Raw genomic sequence first — 22,328 nt, 5'->3', positions numbered from 1 at the left:
TTGACCAGAATTGAACCCGGGACCCTTCAGTCCGCAGGCAGATGCTCTATCCACTGAGCCAAACCAGTTTCAGCTGTAAGCAGCATTTTTGTAACCATTAGTTTTAAACTGAGGATTCCCGAGCTCTTTTTGGAAAGAACCAGCTGGTAAATATTTTATACGTTATGGACCAAGTGATCTTTGCAGCAGCTACTCAAGTCTGCATTTGAAGCATGAAAGTACTCAGAGACAGTGAAGGACTTGGTTGGCTGTGTTCTTAAAAAAAAAACAACAACAACAAATACTGAAATTTTGAATTTCATGTAATTTCATGTGACATGTCATATTCTTCTTCTTTTGATTTCTTCTCCAACTATTTAAAAACGAGAGGCCCCGTGAATGAAATTCGTGCAAGAGTAGGCCTTCCTTCCCCCAGCTGCCCTCTGGCACCTGGGACCCGGGCTTCCCTCGCCGCAGCCCCGGCTTCGTCCAGAAGGTCATCCGGAAGGACCTCTGGTCTAATTAGCATATTATGGTCTAATTAGCATTTTACGCTTTTATTATTCTTCACAAATCCAGGCAGGTGGTGGGCCGTGTTTGGTACGTGGGCCCTTGTCTGCCCCCCCCCCCCACCCCCCGGTTCTAATCTAGTTCCTTATCAAACTGTAGTTGCAACATAAGCTCACTGTATCTCCCTCTGTCGACATAGAGGATTGTAGCTGTAACTTATTAGCCTAGCTTTGCATGAGCTATTCCGGGTGACTCAGCATCTCCTACTGCCTTGCAGGTACGCTAAAGGCTATCCCCCCTACTCTCCATACATAGGGAGTTCACCCACGTTTTGCCATCTCCTTCACGAAAAAGTGCCATTTTGCTGCTTAAGGCTAGACAAGGTAAGCCCCTGTCACTGCTTTTCTGCAAAGTTAAACCATCTATTTCCTAATGACATCCATGCAAATCATCTTGTGCAGCCTACATAGTAAATGATTTGCACAGAGTATAATGGGTTCGAAGAATATCTTTTCAATGTAAATGTAGTACAGAAAATGGTGAAATTTGCTTTCTTAACTGCACTACATTATCCAAATTACCCAATGAATCTGTCAGTCATATATATATTGATTTCAGAGAGGAAGGGAGAGAAGGAGAGAGATAGAAACATCCATGATGAGATTCATGGATCAGCTGCTTCCTGAACGCCCCACATTGGGGATGGAGCCCACAACCCAGGCCTGTGCCCTGACCATGAATAGAACTGAGACCTCCTGGTTCATAGGTCAATGCTCAACCACTGAGCCATACTAGCCAGTCTGTCAGTCATGTTTTTAAAGAGCAAAACAGAGGTTTCAGAATCTTGAACCTGTGAACTCTCCATATCCAACAACAACAAAATCCCTTCAGGTATTCCCTGCTAGGGGTCCATGTTCTATAATAATATTATTACACTTGTGGAGATAAAAGTCATGGGTAGATGATTTTTTCCAGCTTCACTGAAGTATGATCAACAAGTGAAAAATTGGTTATGTTTGCAGTATATAATGTGCTGTTTTGATACACATTGGGATAATTTTTAAATGTAGATTTAGTGGCAAGTTTACTTTACAATATAACATGTGTACGTGTTGCTTATTCTTCATCAAGCTACATACCTGCAATTTATTTGTGTGATCAAATAAATTTCAACTTATTTGATCAGACAAATTATTTCCTGAAACATGCTGGAGAAGTGGGTATAGAAAAAAGTAACTATTTTCAAGTTTTTTAGAAAATAAAATATTTACTAGGGTTAATTTTACATAGGCATATATCTTAACATTTTTTTTTCCACCAAATTTTAGCAGGGTATAAAAATGGCTTTTCTCTGCATGATTTTTCTCCTGTAGAGTTGCCAGCATAACTACTATGAAGACGCAAAAGCCTATGGATTCAAAAATAAACTAATTATAGTTGCAGCTGAAACAGCTGGAAATGGATTGTATAATTTTATTGTTCCTCTCAGGGCTTATTATAGACCAAAGAAAGAACTCAACCCCATTGTACTGCTGTTGGATAATCCGTGAGTATGTTTACAAGTAAATACAAGAATAAGATGAAAAGTTTTTAATATTATCTCAAAAATGATTTCATTTGCTTAGAATATTTTAAATCAGACACATTATGGCATATAGTCAGTGTTATGCTACAAAATAATCGCTGGATTTGGTTGTATTTCACAGATATGATTTGAACCATCGCTAGAATACTCTGAGCTTTTTAAACTATTTTTGCATGTGGTCATTATTCTGGTATGCCAGTGGGACACATGCCGCCAACGTAATTACAGTAATTTTCTTTAATTCGTCAACTAGCCTAGAAGAACTCTGCCCAAACTGGACACTTTTGTTGTCTTTCTAAAAACCGCTAATTATCAGAAAAGCGTATTTATGATCTATTTTTGATGTTGTGCTATGACTTTGACACCGTTAGAGCATACATTTTATAACTAACATGAACGAATAAGGCATGCTTCACTGTGTTCATTTGTTTTGAAAAGGTTGGATTGATATGCTTGGTGAAATTCGATTATTCAAGCATTGCAAAAATCCTTCTGCAAACATAAACATAGGTCACTGTCCTATTGCCAAATTTAGTATATCCTAAAATTATCATATCCCCCTCTCTGATTCAAAATTAGTCACAGATGGCCTCGAGATCAATAGCATATTTGGGACCCTCCAACTCTCCTCTTAAATTCCAAAGTGATCCAAATTTCAAAATAAATGGGAGGAGGACAAACTCTGTGGCCTTGTCTCTGCCTTTAAAATTTACCGACAGAAATTTCTCAAAACAGAGATATCTCCAATAATATACTATAATCTATGCAATTCATAGTTTGTTGTTTTCTCAACTATATGGTATTACCTAGCTTATAGGCTTTTGATATATGCAAAAAATAGATTGTCAGTTCTTTTTAAAAAAATATTTTTATTGATTTCAGAGAGGAAGGGAGAAGGAAAGAGAGATAAACATCAGTGACGAGAGAGAATCATGGATCGGTTGCTTACTGAGCACCCCCAACTGGGGATCACGCCCACAACTCAGACATGTGCCCTGACTGGGAATCAAACCCTGACCTCCTGGTTCCTAGGTCGATGCTCCACCGCTGAGCCACGCCAACTGGGCAAGTTCTTTTTAGAAACAAGTATTCTATTTTAATTTTGGATTATTTTGCACGAAAAATTTCCTTTGCTTTCCTGATGACTTAGATTTTGCAACCCACTCTTCACCGTCCGTTAGATAATTTTTATGGGGTTTGATTTCCTTTCAAAGGGTTCGGATGACTGGACCGGTTGTAAAACGTATTAGCTGCTGACTACTTCCCGAAAGTACTATCTAACGTTTTTATTTGTTGTCCTCTGTTCCTTTGGTCAAAAACGAGGAAACAAAAAACTAAAAACCCATAAATCATGTTCCAGGAAGTTTCATGAAATTTTTTTTGCTACAATGAGGTGCTTGTTGCCCTGCAGAGGCTGGTCTTTTGCAACGTACCCTACAGTATGACAAAGAAATAAGATGCCATTATGTTTCTGATTTAGAAAGCAGGACAATTCTGACTGCGTTATATTATTCATCTTGAGTACAAATGACACTTCCTAATGGCTATTAAGGGGGGGGGAAGCACCTACAATTAATCTTGTCAATGGTGTTGGTCTTGGAAATGCAAACTAAGTCCACTTCCTTTTTCCTGGTAGCGTTGCCCTTGTTGTGACCTTGTGTTTCATTCTGTAACCCATCTGCCACTCAGGCCAGATATCCACTTTCTGGATGCAATCTGTTGGTTCCCAATGGTTTACTACATGGTGGGCTCTATTGACAAGTAGGTGACCAAGTGTGTAGCACGCTAACTGGTGTGGTGTCCCGTGGTTCGTCCTGTGCTGTGGTCCGTGTTGCATGACGAGTGGAGTTGGCCATGTAGTGTCATGTAGATGACGTGGCCTTGCATGTACAGCTTACAGTCTCATGTGGTGTTTATCTTGTAGTCCAACTTCCTAAGCGGTCATCTGTGGGTGAACTGAATCAAATTTTGCTGCATGTCCATTTTATTGATTTTTGCCTGGTTTCTAAAGCTGTCTCAGTTCTGTGTTGTCTATAGCAACATCATGATTGCTTTCAATATCTGGTTGAGAAAAACTCAAAGGTTCAGTGATATGATGCATCAACACCTTTATCTTAACTTGAGGGAACCTTCCAGATAATTCAGAAATGCTCATTTTAAGTCAGACTTATAAATTGGAGAATTTCCACAAGAATCTATTCTAGTAACTTATGTCATAGCTCATACTTTCTAAAAAGTTGTTAACTGAAAGGTCAAATGTGTGCAATGCTTCCCTATTAAAACGAAAATTATTTTACACACACGAACATGACATTATAAAAGTATAAGAACTAAAGATAATAACAACTAATATTCCTATAACATGTGTTAATTTTTTTATTAAAAAAAAATGTCAACCAGAACCTTCAAGATAAAATGTTTAACTATCTCAATTGAGAGTATTATGCTTACATTTTGCCCTGTTGAAGAAAATAGTTCTGTAACTTTGAAAGTTCTTATTGGCTGAGAGAACACTGAAGGCCAAACAGACAGACATACATTTAGCCTCCATTTTACAGTAATCAAATTTACATGACCAGTTGCCATAACACCAAGTAACTGAAATGTAGTTAGAGAGATGAAAACTACTTAAACCATGAACGCGAACATGTCCCACATTTTGCCACTAGTAATGGTTCTCTGAAGTGACAGTATTCGCTTAGAATTCATTGGAAGAACTGGCTATTGAAAGGAGAATGAACCGCTCATCGGTCTTTGCCTATGTACCTCTGACACAAATTCTTCCTCTGTGACGGTACGATGTGAGGAGAAGAACTGAGAGCATTAATTCCTATGACAGATGAAGGAGGATTGCCTACCAGTTGATAATTATAAAAGCTGGGTGAATGGTCCCTGGGGGGTCACTACATACTATTCTCTTTAGCTTCTGTTTGAGATTAAAAAAACCCTTTCAAATGACTTACAGCACACTCACAGACACTCCCTGATATCTAACATTCACCTTCCAGTTCTCCCTGAAGGGAAGTCTCAGAGCAGGCTAGAAAGAGAAGTTTTGTCCATAAGATTTTCTGGAACTTTTTTCATCTGTACAGACTTTACTCTTCGGCCGCCATCTGGTGGCCAAACTGTGCAAAGCAGCCACGCTGAAGATAACTTTGTTGGCATGGTGTGGAGACAAAGTATGATAGGACCAGAATAGAACCAGAGTCACAGATGCATTGAACAGATTGACAGATTGTACAACCTATGAGGAAAGGTGGGGGGCGGGCAGGCTGGGATAAGAGATCAACCAAAGGACTTATGTGCATGCAGATGAGCAAATCCAATGGATTTAGACAGTGAGGGGGAGGGCGGAGAGGTCGAGGAGGAAAAAAGAAGACCCATGTAATACTTTAAACAATAAAGAATTAAAAAAAAAGAATAAATTGGCAGCCTGGTTAAAAAGGAAACAAGAATATAATGCAATACTAAGTTAATATAAAAATGATAAAGTGAAAACATAAAAATATTTCTACAGGGTTCAGGAATGTCATTCAATTTTTATAAATTGTTTTCCATAGATTTAAACTCCTAGTTAATACTAATTACTAACATTATTTGCCAAGATTACATGTTACGAGCAGCAGCCAGTATTCTGAGTATGGAATTAACTGGTTTAAGGTCTAGGGACTAGCTCTCCAGCACAGATTCTCCTGGGGGAATTTTGCTCAAATGTCAATGTCATTGAATTATTGCTGATGAAATAGTCATCGTTCCTGTCATAACTTCTATCCGTACATCTTTTTATAGTCAAGTTCACCTTCTCCCACCTATCTTTACCTCCTTTGATATAGTAATAATGGAGATTTTTATTTTTAATGCCAGAGAAAAGATTTTTAGAGCTGAAATATCAGAACGTGATTTAAAATGATAATAAGACGGGTTGAAGGCATCTGACCTGGGCATAATTTTTACAGTTCATAATTTTTACTGGGACCAAGCCACATTCATTTCTCACCCGCACTTTAACAGATGTAAGAACAATTATGATGGATTTCCCAGCCAAAAAGAACACCTAAGTAAAGTATTGGTAGGGGTTTTGCGCAGCCATCACATTGATTGGATGATAGGGCCCTGGCTCCTGGCACCACAGAACATTTATTTGGAATAACACTCTGTTTCCACAGTTTTAGCCATAAAATCTCTGCCACCGAACACTGGTTCTGAATTCAAGCGCAATCTTTTTCTGGACTCCTCCCGGGGATCTTGGACTCAAAGCTTTGGTAATGCCTTCTCACCTGATCAGAGTGAGAAATCCTGCCTCCTGCCTTTTGGGTGGGGGAAAATACACTTCCCTCCACCCCGGCTCATTCAACCACCATCGCACACTTGGGAAAGACGTTCAGGCAGCTGACTGTGGCATTGATGAATCTAAAAGGAACCGCTGCTCTTTAAGCCTCACTCGTGCTGTCTTAAGTCAGAAGCTGGGCAAATCAGTCAGCCCGATTCTTCCCTGACTTCAAGCAACTCCGTGCCTGGCACCCTGTTCCGCTCACTCACGTGTACTCTCTCAGCCAGTTCAGGCCTGTTTTTCTAGCTCGTGTGAACCAAGCAAGAGATAGCAGCTTCCTAGTTTCAGCTTTTAGGATAATATTTTCTTTTCATTCAGTGCTAGGCAAGGTGTTTATTGGTGATCGGGGAAAAAGACTGACTATTATAACTTGCAAGAACATATATGTGAGGTCAGCACGTTTATTCAATGCAGCCGAAGAAATCAGTTATTCAGCCACCTACTCCAAAACCTTAGGCTAACTAAACGGAGTGGTGAGTACCACTATTCATGTATTTCACATAATCTCGCTGTGTAGAGCCAACCTCTAATACATAGCTCCACAGAAAGAAATGACAGGAATTCTAAAAGGAACACTCCCCAGTTTTATGTATCTGTATCAGGCTCCACCCTCTCAATGAGCGCCAGCCTTCATCCTCACTCTTAACGAAAGGATCTCACGGATGAGAAATAGACACGTGTCTTTGAAACAGTGTGCTGACTGTCCTAACAAAACGTTAACGTGTGCTATTACCCCACGATTGCAGAGTGGGCATTGTCCACGTTTTGTTAGTGTAATTAATAAGTCTTACTAAATAGTCTTAGTGCATACGTTTTGAGCCAGCTGAGATCCAATGAAACACCAAGAGACCAAAATGCAAAGCTTTCAGGTCAGGAGGGAACTCTGTCTGGCCATGCCCACGAACCCGGGCCAGGGCGCACCTTGGTGGAAGGCTCCTGTAGGGGTGACCCAGGCTAGCACAGTTCACCCCTCCCAGCGCTGGGGTCACTGAAGGAGCCTCTCTCTCTGCCCATTTCCGCCAAAGCCTCGATGACTTGCTCCGGTGCGGGGTGACCTTCGCTGCCAACATGGTGGTGGTGGACAAGGAGAGCACCATGAGCGCCGAGGAGGACTACATGGCCGACGCCAAGACCATCGTCAACGTGCAGACCCTTTTCAGGTAAATGTGCACGCGGCCTGCCTGCCGGGACTCCTGCCCGCATGGGAGGTGGCTGCCTGCCCTCTGGGGAAGGAATGGACGCCAGATGCTCACACTGAGGTTATCCTCATCCATTTGACCCTAAGATGAAGACTGATGTAGCTCCCAATGGTTAATTAGAACCGGGTGACATTAAACTTCTAACACCGGCCCAACCGGCATGGCTCAGTGGTTAAGCTTCGATCTAAGAACCAGGAGGTCAGGGTTCGATTCCTGGTCAGGGCACAGGCCCGGGTTGTGGGCTGGAACCCCAGTGCGGGGAGCGGGGGGGGGGGCGTGCAGGAGGCAGCGGATCCATGATTCTCTCTCATCATTGATGTTTCTATTTCTCCTTCTCCCTTCCTATCTGAAGTCTATTAAATATATGTCCTTTTATAGTTTAACAATAACAAATTCTAAAACATCATGTGCGGTCATCATTTGGGATGGACCCTATGAGCTAATTTTGGTTTTCTGCCCAGCCACAGCCAAAGATATGCATTTACCTCCTGGGAAACCAGGCATGAAAGATGCCAAGGCTGTGGACAGGTAATGTTCCCATGTGAGGGCCGAGTCTAACCTTATTATCCTCACTATGGTCCTGTCTTTGTTAATTAAACTCACAGGGACAAGAATTCCCGCTACGGTGTGCCTCCTGTTTTGCTTTAATACACAATTGCAGCTGGCCCCGGAATTAATTCTTCCAGCGGCCTGAGACATGAAGTAGATGGTCTGATTTCCATCTTTATATTGGTTAGCATAACTGGGCACGTCAACGATATTTACTGAATGGATTAATTCAGGCAGAGAACTATGCCATAGATATTTGACACTTCTCTACAATGATACTGAACATCACTGAGTCAGCGCATAAACTAATTGTAGACAAGTTTTAAGTAGAACAAACTATGTTATTTTTCAATTACACGATTGCTTTATTATGAGCCTAGAACCCAGAAAAAAGAGACTGATGATGTTATTTACTATCTAAAATGTTCTACAGGCAAAACGGTATGCAGCTCTTCTTAAGGCTCAGAAATAGCATTAGCACTTGAAATATACATAATTAAATCTATTAGGTAACCAACTTTTAAAATACAAACTATTATAATGGAATATAAGCAATACATTAAAAATATAAAAGGCCCTGCAATGAAACATTTTATTATTTAAGTCTTAGTAATTCTAGGTTTCACTAGGTGGCAGACTTAGATAATGTGTTCAGTTTCTCAGTTTAAAAAGCATAAATGGTATATAGGCTTATTCAAACAGAACAGGCACACCCCATAAATTCTGTTATCCTCTCTAATTTCACCTGCACATATTAAGGGAATGACCGGGTTAATCATATTACCACCTACTCTTTCAAGGACCTCAAAATATCTGGCCACACATGTGTCTACTTATATTCGATATCATGTGTTAGAAGAGGATTATAGTATCCAGGTAATCACAGACTTAACCATTTAGAATCATATATATGAAAGATAAAAGCTGTGTTTCTCAGAGAAAAATTCCCAGAGGATGAAATAAATATTCATTTGTCTGCAGCTCTGTTTTTCCCATAAATCTGTTCTCTGGCCTCAGATCTCAGCAGCGTTCCAGATGTTTCTCACCAGCTCTCCGTTCACTTGTGTTTGAGACGACTTAATCTATGAACATTTAGTCAGCACGTTTATCATCCCGAGGACAATACATATGGCCTGGTAAATTGTGAACATTTACAGTTCCCTCTGTTGGGCCACAGAGTCTAATTTAGAGGCAAGAATTGCACTTCATATATTTTTTCAGACCTTGCAAACCAAAGCTTCCCTTTTCCATTGGGTGTAACTCAATTAACTAAACTGGCTGTTCCCAGGGTCTTGCTGTTTGGGGTAATGGCCAAGCTGTGTACAGTGTGAGAGCTCCCTCTACAGGGCATTCAGATCCCAGTTTTTGTCAAGGTTTCCTTTATTAATTTCCACGGTGACGCTGTTCTTTGAAAAGATTTCTTAAAGAAATACTTTGGAACTCCCAGATGGTCCGAGATTGGCCACATGGACGCATCTCCTGGGTTTACCAGATAGAGCTATGCTGGCCCCAAAACCAATGGGTATTTTTTCCTAGTAGGCCATTCTTCTCATTTTTCAATAGTTTCGAGGGGGGTGGGATGCAGATTTATTGATTTGTTGTCTTTGGTGACTTTTGAGTAAGAAAATACAGATGACAGGGTGTTTCTAACTAAACTGGTTATATGACAGCACCCTCTTCATCAAGACTTTTCTCTCCTCAACAAAAAATGCACAAGTGAAACTGGGAAGTTAGCTATTGTGCCAAAGATCTGAAATTAGAGAAAAAGACACATGGTTAGACATGGCGTAGCTGTCACAATTGGCAGGAGGGCTAATGCGTGGGTAAAACCCACCAGAGCTGAAGACGTGTCATGACTCATAAAACTCAAACACCGAGGTGCCAGCGTGGAGAGAATGGTTCTGACCTGAAGCAATTTTCCAACTTCATCCCAATTAGATCTGAGAGGAACTTGGAGTAAAGGCTGGGATCGCAAGAGATGGAGGAAGGAAGGAGGAAGGAAAGTGCATTTCAAGCAGAACTAGCAATGTGAGAGCAGAAAAGGCAAAAAGCTAGGAAAGCAGTCACACCACTGCCGCGAAGAAGCAGTGAGGACGGTGTGTCGGACGCTGAGCTAAGTCCTTCCCAAACAGCATCCTTAAGCTTGACAACAACCCATCCTCACAGGACCTGCGCCTCAGAGTTTCCTTACCCAGGCCAGGGTTACCAGTCTATGGCAAACTCTGAGGATCTGAACGAATTATGTGTTTAGCCTTAAAAATCAGCACCAGAAGTCTTTGCTTTGCTGATATGTCCATCTAATTATTGCAGCTGCCTTAGATCAAGAAATACGGTAATATGCGTTCTCAAAACAGAAGTAAAGGGATATAATACTGGCTGTTTCTTCTGATAAAAGGTGGGTTTCATGACACACCTGAGACCATAATTGTCAAAGGCTGACTAGGTGAGACTCAACTATGTGTCCACCAAGTTGGCCAAGAGGGCATCCAGTTTCACAGACGACCCTGGAAGTATTTTTAAGAATTTGCTGATGTCTTAACTGAGATAGTGACTAAGGCCCATTGGAGACAGATGGGAGGGGCAGGTAGTTGGGGCACAGACACCTCTGGCTGCCCTGGGGCAGCAGCCCCCCCCCCCCCCTGGGGTCAGTGACAGGTTCTGGCCAATCATCGCTCAGATCAGGGAGTCAGAACTGAGGAAGGGTATGAACTCTCCGTGGTGCAGGAGTTCAGAGAGGCCTTCCCTCTTACAAGAAGTGTAACATCTCACAACATCCGTGTTCAGGCTCATGGGAGGAAAAGCATCTGCAGAAGGAGCATCTGGAGAAATGTGTTGTTTCTGAGCCTGTTTGCAGGCTGTTTACATCCTGTATTTCCGGTCAGTTCTCGGGTCTGAATTCATGACACGGGTGGGCCCGGTGGTGAAGGCAGCGTGTGGCATTGTGGGTAGTAATGAACATGTGTCCTTGAAACGCAGGCTGTTTTCCAGTCTCAGCATCATCACGGAGCTGACGCACCCGGCCAACATGAGGTTCATGCAGTTCCGAGCCAAAGATTGCTACTCCCTTGCCCTTTCCAAGCTGGAGAAGGTACGTTGCATGTAACCGTTTTGGGTGGAAGAATAATTTCTATTCAGAAAGGACCGCCATGAAATGATAAGAGTAATAATGCCGCTTTGAATTCTAAGTGGGGGCTACAATGGTTATGTATAGGTGTTTGTTTGTTCTTTTTTAATGCGAATTGATGGATTTGAACTATTTCTATCATAAGTGAATATGATGGAATATCTTATTCTGTCATCGTTAATCATAAATTAAAAGCATGATTTATAGCAGAATTAAATGTAACAGGAATGTGTATACTAAATCCATTTTGAAGTGGCTCCATTTATATTATTTTTATTTTAAAAATATATTTTTTATTGATTACAGAGAGAGGAAGAGAGAGGGAGAGAAAGATAGAAACACCAATGATGAGAGAGATTCATTGATCAGCTGCCTCCTGCATTCACCCTATTTGGGATTGAACCCACAACCCTGGGCATATGCCCTGACCTGGAATCAAACCATGGCCTCCTGGTTCATGGGTCAATGTTCTACCACTGAGTAACACTAGCTGGGCATTTATATTATTTTCCAAAATGCAGTATTTCACACTATCTTCTTCAGATTTGTCACACCGATCAGGACATTTCCTGAACGTTATGGTTTTGCTTGTCCTTCCTTTCCATTGGACTTTTCTTCCGGCGTGGTCCATTTTTTGTTGCTGGGTCGTTTTACGACATTACCCTTCTTCTCAGGAATATTCCAACTCCCGCCACTGTTTTCCCAATGACACATCCCATGCTTGGTCACTGGTCATGTGGCGTCCTGGACCCCCCTGGTGACCAAGCTAAGCAGAGAGGGAGAACGTGACAAGGAATAATGCAGCACAGAAGAGGAAGACAATATTCAGAAAAACAGCCATTTCCATCTCATTTCCCTCCCGACGCATCTCATTCCACTTGTTTCCATGCATTTCATAAAACAGCCTCTTATTCATGCTTATGGCACAATTTGCTTCAAGGCCACTTCCTTCGAAATTGCTTTTGAACCATCACCATTCCCCAGTGATGATGGCAATTCCACCCCGGCAATCACGTGGTGATTACACCCTGATGGACGAGGCGAGGTGATGAAAATGTGAGATGAATAAGGGGGTATTATCATCAGAAAAATAGATGTGGTCTTTGTCCCTCGTTCCTGACACAGAGCTTCAAAAAAAAAGCCTTGGAATTTCCTGAGTGACAGGAGTGTCTTTGTTATTCAGACCTTGCAATCATGCCTGATTGGATGCTAAGCAGGCAGATCCTGGAGCGGCCCTTAGGTAGCTTGCGATGAGGCTGGTTGCCAGGGAAAACCACCCATGTGATTGGAAGACTGAACAGTTCAGCTTCTCACCCCATCCCCAGCTCCTGGCAGGCGAGAGGGACTGGAGATGGAGCGTAGTCACGTGGCTAATGAGCTCATTAATTATGCCCAAGTCAGGACACTTGGATAAAAGCTCCGAAGGAGGAGGAGTGGAGATAGTTTTGCTCGGCGAACACGTTGACCTGAGAGGAGAATGTGGCTGAGGCCTGCCCAGATGTATTCTTTCATCTGCTGCTGATTTGCATTCTTTATCATAAAATGATAATAATTAACTGCAGCTCCTTGAACCCGCTGGGAGTGTGGGAAGCCCTGAGTTTGCAGCCGGCTGGACGCGGGTGCAGTTGGCTGGCAGAAGGCCGCAGGCTCTGGGGCAGTCCAGTGGGCTGGGCCAACTCTGGGTAGTTAGCATCAGGACTGAACTGAATTGCAGGCACCCGGCTAATGGCAGAGGATTGGTGTCAGGATGCAAACCATCACGTCTGCACACCATGGATCGCTTTATGGTGTGATTGGCAGAGCTACCTGATGCAAATGGAGCCAGCTAGCTTCTGGGAGAAACAGGTGAGGGTGTAAAAGAGAGAGCAATAAGGCAAGATTGTACAGAATCCGCATTTGAACTCAGGCCAGTCGATATTTACTGAGCATGAATGATGAGCTGAGTACCTTGTTACATATTCAAACTATAACTATTAATGAAGTCATGACACCGTCATAGCTAAGAATCACACAATCAAAATATGTTCTTCACATCAGGAAAATTTAAGTAGGCAAAAAAATGTAAAATATAGTGCGGCCAGCATGGCTCAGTGGTTGAGTGTCAACCTATGAACCAGGAGGTCACTGGTTCAATTCCCTGTCAGGGCACAGGCCCGGGTTGCAGGCTCGATCCCCAGTAGGGGTTGTGCAGGAAGCAGCTGATCCATGATTCTCTCTCATCATTGATGTTTCTCTCTCTTTCTCCCTTCCTTTCTGAAATCAATAAAAATATACTTTTAAAAAATTAAAATATGGGACGCTCACAAATGTTTCCATCTCACATTTCTGGACAGAAAGAACGAGAGAGAGGTTCGAACTTGGCCTTCATGTTCCGTCTGCCCTTTGCAGCTGGGCGGGTGTTCAGCATCAGCATGCTGGATACGCTTCTCTACCAGGTACGCGAGGCTCCGTTTTCTCTCTCTGAGCAGGTGTGCTTTTCTATTTCACCGAGATTTTAGCAAATAAATAATGTATCCGGTGTTTCTCATGGAGCTGTGAACTTGACTTAGGCTCTGAAAGTAATTCAGTATTTTATTTCATGGACTTAATGACATAAAATGTGATGAAACATTTTGTAAGAGGACTGTTATTTTTCAGAAGAACCTCTGAAGTATTTCTTAGGTATTCTTTAGTACCAGGGTCCTACAAGGTTTTGTGTGGCATCTTAATGTTGCTACATTCATATAACTAGCCGATCAATGATTCTCTCTCATCATTGATGTTTCTATCTCTCTCTACTTCTCCCTTCCTCTCTGAAGTAAATACAAATATATTTTAAAAAGAAAGTAGTCTAGTAGATTTATTTAGAAGGCATTATAACTTTTTAAAAGTCTTTGCTGTTCAAAATAACTAGATGACTATTTTTCCAATTTTAGTACTTGAAGATCAAACTGAGGGCAGACGTCTTATATAATAGAGAGCTAATATGCTAATTAGACTGAAAGGCAGAATGACTGTCCAGACAACCTTCTGGATGAAGCGGGGGCTTTGAGGGCCAAGGCAGCTGGGGCTTTGAAGACTGAGCCCCTTGCATGAATTTCGTGCACCAGGCCTCTGGTTTCATATGATTGGTTGAATGTTTGTACATGTCATGGTGAAATGTGTTTGCATTGCTTAGAAGTTTTTCTTTTCACCCACAGCTAAGACTAAATCAAAGACATAGAAAGCATCTCAAATGCTCTAACTACTGGGTAGTGTTCTAGCAACATATAAAAATATATCTTATACATTAGTGCATAAAGAGTCTGGTAATATTTATTACTAAACTATGAACTCATTAATATTTAGAGTTACTGAAATATTAGAAAATTACTCTACTAGAATAGGGCTTAATCCATAAGAAGTTTATATTTCCTTGCAAACATTAGTCCTTTCATGTATTTATGATATTCTCTATGTTATATCAACTCATTTTTTGGTTAAAATCTAAAACTGTTTTTATCATGTCTAACAGCATGAATAAAACATAAGCATACTAAGATATTCTTGAGAATAAATATTTCCATGTCTCGTTATGGACAGCTATCTGGACATGTGTATTTAGGCCACTCACAAGATAGATTTTTTATTTCCTGGGTAATGGAGACTTACTGATGTGTGAGGAGAAACCTCCTGTTAACAGTAATATGTGGCTAGTCTACACATTTCATCCTCTTGTTTGTATCGCAGTCATTTGTGAAGGATTATATGATTTCCATCACGAGACTCCTGCTGGGATTGGACACTATCCCAGGATCGGGCTTCCTTTGTTCTGTAAGTCAACCATTTTTTGAATAAAAGATGCTTCTGATAAACAGTCTGAAGTCCAATGATAATGGATTTAGGCTCCTGAGATTGAGCTAATCCAACGTCATACTGCCATTCCCTGACGGGCTAGTTTATTAGGTTGGGGTGAGCTATGATGGGGTGCCTTAAATAAGTTTAATACATAGATGAGCACTCACAAAATGGCATGATGAGATTTCAAGATATCAACAATTTCCATCTTTAAGAAGTGAAAAAAATACCTACTGGGTTTTTATTTCTGAAGCAGCTGAGATCAATGAAGTCAGTCATCCCTGTGTTTTCCAGATAAAGATCACCGAGGAGGACCTCTGGATCCGGACGTACGCCCGGCTCTACCAGAAGCTGTGCTCCTCCAGTGGGGACGTCCCCATCGGCATCTACAGGACCGAGTCTCAGAAGCTCGCTACGTCTGAGGTTGGGACTATCAGAATATCCCAGAGTCCATATGTAACCACATCGGAGGCAGCCATCCCTATCAGAAGAGAGGCAGATCTCCCCCTTAGAATATTTGCTAGGTTGTTACTTCATGCCTTGAAGTGTAAGTGACATTATACGAACAGAATGTGTTGAGTATTTGGTCTGGCAAGGCAATTGTTTCCACGTATTTGTTGGAAATCAAACCATCACAGAGACTTATGACGAGAAAGATCACACCAAATGCATTTAAGACTGTGATGGACAAGAGTCTACGGGCCAAGTGCCCAGCTATGAAGGAGTGGGCATGTGTGTATTTTTGTTACAAAGTACATATAAGCTGAAACTCACGAACGAAGACTGGTATTCTATGCTGGTGGTGGATATGATTCAAGGGTTCATGCTTTTTGCTTCCACAGAAGATGACTTTCAGGAGAGTACCCAGTAGGTGAGACTAGAGCAGTGGTTCTCAACCTTTCTAATGCCCGAGAACCTTTAATCCAGCTCCTCATGTGGTGGTGACCCCCAACCATAAAATTATTTTTGTTGCTACTTCATAACTGTAATTTTGCTACTTTTATGAATCATAATGTAAATATCTGTGTTAAGAACCACTAGCAGGGTCACCTAAGACCATTGGAAAACACAGATATTTTTATCTGGTTTATAATTCATTCCAAGAGAACATATTTTCTAATAGTTTTTTTTTTTTTTTTTTTTTTTTTTTTTTTTTTTTAGTAATGGAAAGTTAATATCAATGACTTTGACTTTGCTCTTCCTGTGAAAACTCTTATGACCTATATCAGTGGTCGGCAAACTCATTAGTCAACAAAGCCAAATATCAACAGCACAATGATTGACATTTCTTTGGAGAGCCAAACTTTTTAAACTTAAACTTCTTCTAACGCCACTTCTTCAACATAGACTTGCCCAGGCCGTGGTATTTTGTGGAAGAGCCACCCTCCAAAGGCCAAAGAGCCGCGTATGGCTCGAGAGCCACGGTTTGCAGACCACTGACCTATATGATAATACCAGGGCAGGAGCAAACATAATCACAGAGCCCCAAGCTGACATCATTCCCTAAAATGTCTAATTCTCAATGTCCATTTCCTTTCAAGTCTCAAATATCAATCAGTGTGGAGGAATGGGAAGACACCAAAGACTGCAAGGACCAAGGTCATCACCGAGGCAACCACCGCAACTCCACGTCCAGCGACCAGTCGGACCACCCCCTGCTGAGGAGAAAGAGCATGCAGTGGGCCCGAAGGCTGAGCAGAAAAGGTCCCAGACACTCTGGTAAAACAGCTGAGAAAATAACGCAGCAGCGACTGAACCTCTACAGGAGGTCAGAGAGACAAGAGCTTGCTGAACTTGTGAAAAATAGAATGAAACACTTGGGTCTTTCTACAGTGGGATATGGTATGCTCGCTCAAAATATTGTATGCTATGGACTTGTGATTGCTGGCCCTTAGTCCTTGTAGCCTTGGTTCTCCTTTAGTAAGTCGAGAATCACATTTTTGGTTCAGAGGTCAAGTTGATGGGACTAGTGACATGTCTCGCATTGCTTCCGGAAAATCATGATGATGATAATAAGTTTTAGGTATTGCTTAGTTCTCTATAAGCACTGTGATGAATACATTAGATGAGTTATCTTCATGTTAATTTTCACAAAGGCTTCCATTTTAGACCTAAGGAAGCTCAGTCAAGCAACTTTCTATTAGCTTGTTAATAGCATGACTGAAATTTAAGTTCTGTTCTGTCTGGCTCCAGTGTCTATCTTACACACACACACACACACACACACACACACACACACACACACATGCCACCTCTTATTCTACAGTCTGGACTAAACTGAATTTGAGACTTTGGTAAGTAACTAAATGTACCAGCTACAGACACACCAAATATTCCTACAAAATTTGTTTATGTTTTTGTTGTCCAGAAATAAAATGTCTCCAAAACCTATCATGTAAAGCTCAACTAGTGCTTGACCTCGCACACTGCAGCTGTCTCAGCGATGGGCTTCTATGCTGATCTGTGATTGCAATATAGGCCATTTGGCACAGTGTAAATAAGTAATGCAAAGACAATTCAAAAATATATCTCTTATTACTCTACAAATGTTATTTTGAAAAGAAATTCAGTCAACTTAGAGGAAACCCAAATGCCAAAATGTCTATTTTGTTGCACCTGTGACCCAGGTAGACCAGATGCTCCAATAATGGCAGTCTCCTGCAGGTTAAGGATCAAAAGGAAGTAATCTGTATTTGCCCCATCCCATCTTTACTATGAAAGTCTCAACTTGAAGCAGTGCCCATAGGGAGCGATTTCTCACAATAGAGTCAGAGCTTAGAAGAGGGTAGCTGTGTTTCTTTGAAGAAGAAAAGGAAAAGCATCGACTGAGGCTCCCACTCTGCCAGGAACAACGTTAGGTGCTTTTTGAACACTTCATTACTCCATTTTACCCTTCAAGAATGTGAAGCTCAGAGGACAAAGACTTTGGTCAAGGACATGAAGTTGGAACGTGTTGGAGTCAGGACTTGGTGTGTAATTGGAATTCAGAATGATATTGTTCCCACTTAAATGTGGACTCATTCATGACCTATCATTTTAAGGTGATCAAACAGAGTCTTACATTAGGAAGCACACTGAAAGGGAACAATGATTTTCACTTAAAACTAGTATTAGTAGCTCACTGCCAATTTATTAAGTGTGATAGCATTTCTCATAGAACTACAGTCCCATACTTATGTGTCCAATTGTTAGTTGTTATCCAGCTACGTTCTCTCCTTTTGGGAAGTTCTAGTAAATGACTGTTTGTACAGGCCCAGCTGTGTTTCATGAGGCAGATTACAGATCACAGCTGGGCTCAGAAACGCACAAACTGACTACATGGGAGAATCACCAGGGAACATGCTATGTTTCTGCTAATAACACTTCTATCATTTAGTTATACTCCTTCATTTTTTAGTATTAACATTTTTTAGTATTACATTAACATCAATTTGTTAATGTAATTCTCACACTAACTCTTACAGAGCGAAAGAAAGGATATGGTCTACCTTTTTACTCTTCTCTTCCTTCTCTCTCTCTTTGTTCATTCTATCCATCTATCTGTCCACAGGTCCATCAATTCATTTTTAAGCCATGCACTGTACATGCCCAACCACATAATGATGATAACAACAAGATTTGGAACCTACCACGTCAGGGGAGCCAGGTGCTCCCTGTACTTCTAACTCTCAGAAATTCACCCTTTGCTCAACAGATGTCGTTGGGCCATCCTCTGAGTGCCAGGCGCTGCTCCAGGTGCTGTTCCAGGCATGGGAATGGGACAATGACCTATTCAGACAAGACCTTTGTCTTTACAGACCATCTATTCTAGTGTCAGCCAGTAAAATTAATGAACTATTTATAACCTCTTTATCTTTTGGGGAGTGCAACTGGTAACACCTATCTCATAGGTTTGTTGTACAGTACAGGACAAATGAAATAATGAGCCATAGTGTGCTTAGCCAGAACTAGCATCAGTTAACACTATAGATCTAGTATATATCTATTTAAGTACTCTCTATCAGTGTTTTACACATAAAACGGTGGTTTTTTTGTCCACTTCAAAAAACAAATTTTTGCACCTTTGGTAGCAATATCATCTCCCTTGAGGATATATGCTTTAAAACAATCTGTATGTTGCCTGTTTGCCTGCCTCCCTTGAGGAAAAGGGCATGTCTTACTCATCTTTTCATCGTTGTATCCCCAACAAATTACACATTTCCTAATGCACAGGAGCCCAGTCACTGCGCATTGAGTGTGTGAACAAATGGGGTTCTCGCTGATGAGACAACAGAACCTGGGCTGGACGTGGTTTCTGTGGGTCCCCTGGCCTAGTGCACATGCGCATCAGCTCTTCAGTTATGACTCGGACTCAGCATCTTTGCGCGTTTCCACTAAACCTGTGGCCAGCAAACTGCGGCTTGCAAGCCACATGCAGCTCTTTGGCCCCTTGAGTGTGGCTCTTCCACAAAACACCACGGCCTGGGCGAGTCTATGTTGAAGAAGTGGCGTTAGAGGAAGTTTAAGTTTAAAAAATGTGGCTCTCCAAAGAAATGTCAATCGTTGTACTGTTGATATTTGGCTCTGTGGATTAATGAGTTTGCCGACCACAGTTAGACTATAGAGATAGGGGGAGAAGATGGCTTTGAACTCAGCTACTTTTTAAAATTTCTATTAACCTCGCCTTGAGGAAGAGTCAGTGAGGGGTGGGTAAGGAAAGAAACTAGGAGTGATGGGGTCTCTTCATGACACTATCCAGGTCTCTGAACAAACACATGTAGTCATTGAATTAAACTCCTTTGTAAAATATTTGCTCCGATTCTTGGAGTCCATGGAGAACTCAAAACCTTCAGAATGATAAACAAAAATCACTCACACACTCGCTCTGTCTATGCTGTAGGCAGCATTAACATTTGTAACCAGCAAACCAAGTCCCCAGGAGATTCTGACTTCATCCCAGAACCAAAAATGAGTACAGCGTCCTGTTGAGAAGCAAGGAGGAAGGCGGGGTGTGGATGTTGCCTGAGAAATTGTTTGTTAAGATTGTTCCCCTCCCCCTACCCCCCATGCCACTGCTGGATACTGTGCGCTGTTTATGTAAGCAAGTTCAATAACACTGCCACTGTGTATGGAAGAATTTGAGCCGTACTCAGACGAATGAGAAGGAGGTATTCTACTAGACCTGCTTCATTTCAGAGCATTATGTTTTATGCTGTGTTTCAGTCTCCAGAAGGCACTATTAATTTCCGCTCCTTTATACAGCGGTTGTGGGAATTCACACAGGGGAGAAGTTCTCAGAAAGAGCACATAAATTGCTTTTTATATAGACAGATGATCCCGGTTATCTCATATCTGTACAATATCCTTTGAGTTGGCGTTGCGCCTTATTTGGAGTAGGTTCGTTGCATACACTCACCGGAATTCCATCTCCAGAGTCAGCCATCTCCCCTCCTCTCGGTGAGATCGACAGGTTTAGCAAATTAAAATATAGGTTTCCCAGTGAAATATGAATTTCAGATAAGCAGCAAAAAATCGTTTAGGACAAGTATGTCCCATGTCATCTTTGGGACCTATTCATGCTAAAATGTGTTAGCTTTTTCATCTTAAAGGCAAATTTCACAGGGCCCTCTCTAGTTTGCCTGACAACCTTATCCCCATGGCAGAACACAATGCTTTGTATCTACTTGAGGAATATATGCAACCAACTATATTTCTTCATTTGACTTTTAATTTGATGATCTCTGGATTGCAAAAGTTTTGCAGGCGTACTATGATGGATTCAGTTATATTGCAGTTGCAGACCCTATAAGATAAGGACTTGCATTTATAAGTTTTAAAAATTAGGGCCCATCTGTGTAACAGTTTGAAATAGAACTTAAAGAATTACCTTTTCTATTCCAGGGGCAGGATTTTAGTTAGATAAACACAGTGGTCGCCTCATTTTATGAACATGCCATGTCTTCCCCTTGCAGAAGTTATCGGGCCAGCTACATTGGCCTATAAAAGTCATTTGCATTATTGTGCGCAGTTACACAAGTATTGATCTGTCTCTATGGGTCTGTAATACGTTCTTAGATTTTGAGTCAAAATGTAAAATGTAGTGCTTCTTTCAGGAGCCACACTTGTCTACGACTAAAGTGCCTTGGAGGGTTCGATGGCTCTAGAGCAGAGATTTAAAAACAGCCTCAAAGCCTATAAACGTTACCCTTGGAGGATGAATGCCATTGAAGTATGGGTCCATATGGGTTTACACTGACACTGTGTTATAACCTTGGCAGCTAAGAACTTTAGGTCCCAGGGCTATTTTCTTTGTCGGTGTCTTTGTATCATCAAAGCCAGTGCTCTGAACTTGAAGTCTGGGGATGTCCAATACAATTGACAAAATCAAAATGGCACAGCCTTTGACCATAACACATATACAGCGTATCCCCCAAACTGTATATACACTTCACAGCTGATAGCGCTATCAAAGTTTCTTTCTTTTCAGATTTAACCCACTGGGATGAATAAGTATTCAAAGTGTGCATACATTTTTGGGGTGCACCCTGTAAACTGTTTTCAAGAAAAAACAAATAACTTGGTCGTACACTTTCCTTGAAACTTACACTTCAATTCTGCCCCCCTGGGATCCTTTGCCTTCTGCAGAACCAATAGGATGGCTTTTTATCAGACACATCATGGGACAGAGTCAAACATAGTTAAGGTCTTCAAGCCTCCCAGATATACTTCTGTTGAGCTTTCTAAACACAGTGTCATTAGATGGTACTTCACAGAATTTCCCACAGGAATATTTCTTTATGAGATTGGCCATCGCTACCCACAATCATTTTTTTATCAATGATAAAAGCATAATCAATCAAGTTGACATCTTGTCGAGCTATTTCAGCGTCAACGTTTTGAGGGTAGAATATAACTGTGGTTGTTCTGAACAGAATTAGATGGTTTAATTGTACCACCTATTGGATGGAAAAGGAGACATTTTTTGTCTGTCATTGGCAGACATTTCCAATGACAATCATTTGGAAATAGTTGCGTACATGGTGGGCAACGCTATAGCACGTTCTCCTGGACAGCTCTATGGTTTGAGATAAGATGCTCTCTAAGAATCCTCTCGATGTTCTGTAAGTAGCATAACAACCCTGGCACTGATTTGTCTTCCAGATGAAATGAATGACCACCAGAGCACCCTGTCATACATCCTGATTAACCCGTCTCCGGACACCAGACTAGAGTTGAATGACGTTGTGTAAGTTGACC

The 22,328-nt window shown here is 41.4% G+C and overlaps 1 protein-coding gene across 4 annotated transcripts in view; it reads left to right on the top strand.

Annotated features, from left to right (window-relative positions):
• Positions 1–22,328, top strand: part of KCNT2 (potassium sodium-activated channel subfamily T member 2) — a 116,011-nt gene that overhangs the window by 92,095 nt on the left and 1,588 nt on the right. Inside the window, exons 18-27 of one of the 4 annotated variants that reach the window (XR_004985376.2) lie at positions 767–872; positions 1,863–2,035; positions 3,764–3,835; positions 7,430–7,564; positions 11,129–11,240; positions 13,610–13,711; positions 14,985–15,068; positions 15,387–15,515; positions 16,634–16,860; positions 22,233–22,317. Coding sequence is in view for 3 of the 4 variants with exons in the window: in XM_036422774.2 (XP_036278667.1) it covers positions 767–872; positions 1,863–2,035; positions 3,764–3,835; positions 7,430–7,564; positions 11,129–11,240; positions 13,610–13,711; positions 14,985–15,068; positions 15,387–15,515; positions 16,634–16,934; positions 22,233–22,317 (1,299 nt within the window). In the remaining variant the exon portion in view is untranslated. Of the gene's footprint in view, positions 1–766; positions 873–1,862; positions 2,036–3,763; positions 3,836–7,429; positions 7,565–11,128; positions 11,241–13,609; positions 13,712–14,984; positions 15,069–15,386; positions 15,516–16,633; positions 16,935–22,232; positions 22,318–22,328 lie in introns of all 4 variants that reach the window. The other 3 variants (XM_045576025.1, XM_036422774.2, XM_036422775.2) reach the window with 3 other exon arrangements.

The sequence above is a fragment of the Pipistrellus kuhlii genome, unplaced genomic scaffold (genome assembly GCF_014108245.1).
Source record: "Pipistrellus kuhlii isolate mPipKuh1 unplaced genomic scaffold, mPipKuh1.p scaffold_m20_p_72, whole genome shotgun sequence".
Lineage (NCBI taxonomy): Eukaryota > Metazoa > Chordata > Mammalia > Chiroptera > Vespertilionidae > Pipistrellus > Pipistrellus kuhlii.
The sequence above is the reverse complement of the archived record's forward strand: the minus strand, read 5'-3'. Positions and strand labels throughout refer to the sequence as shown.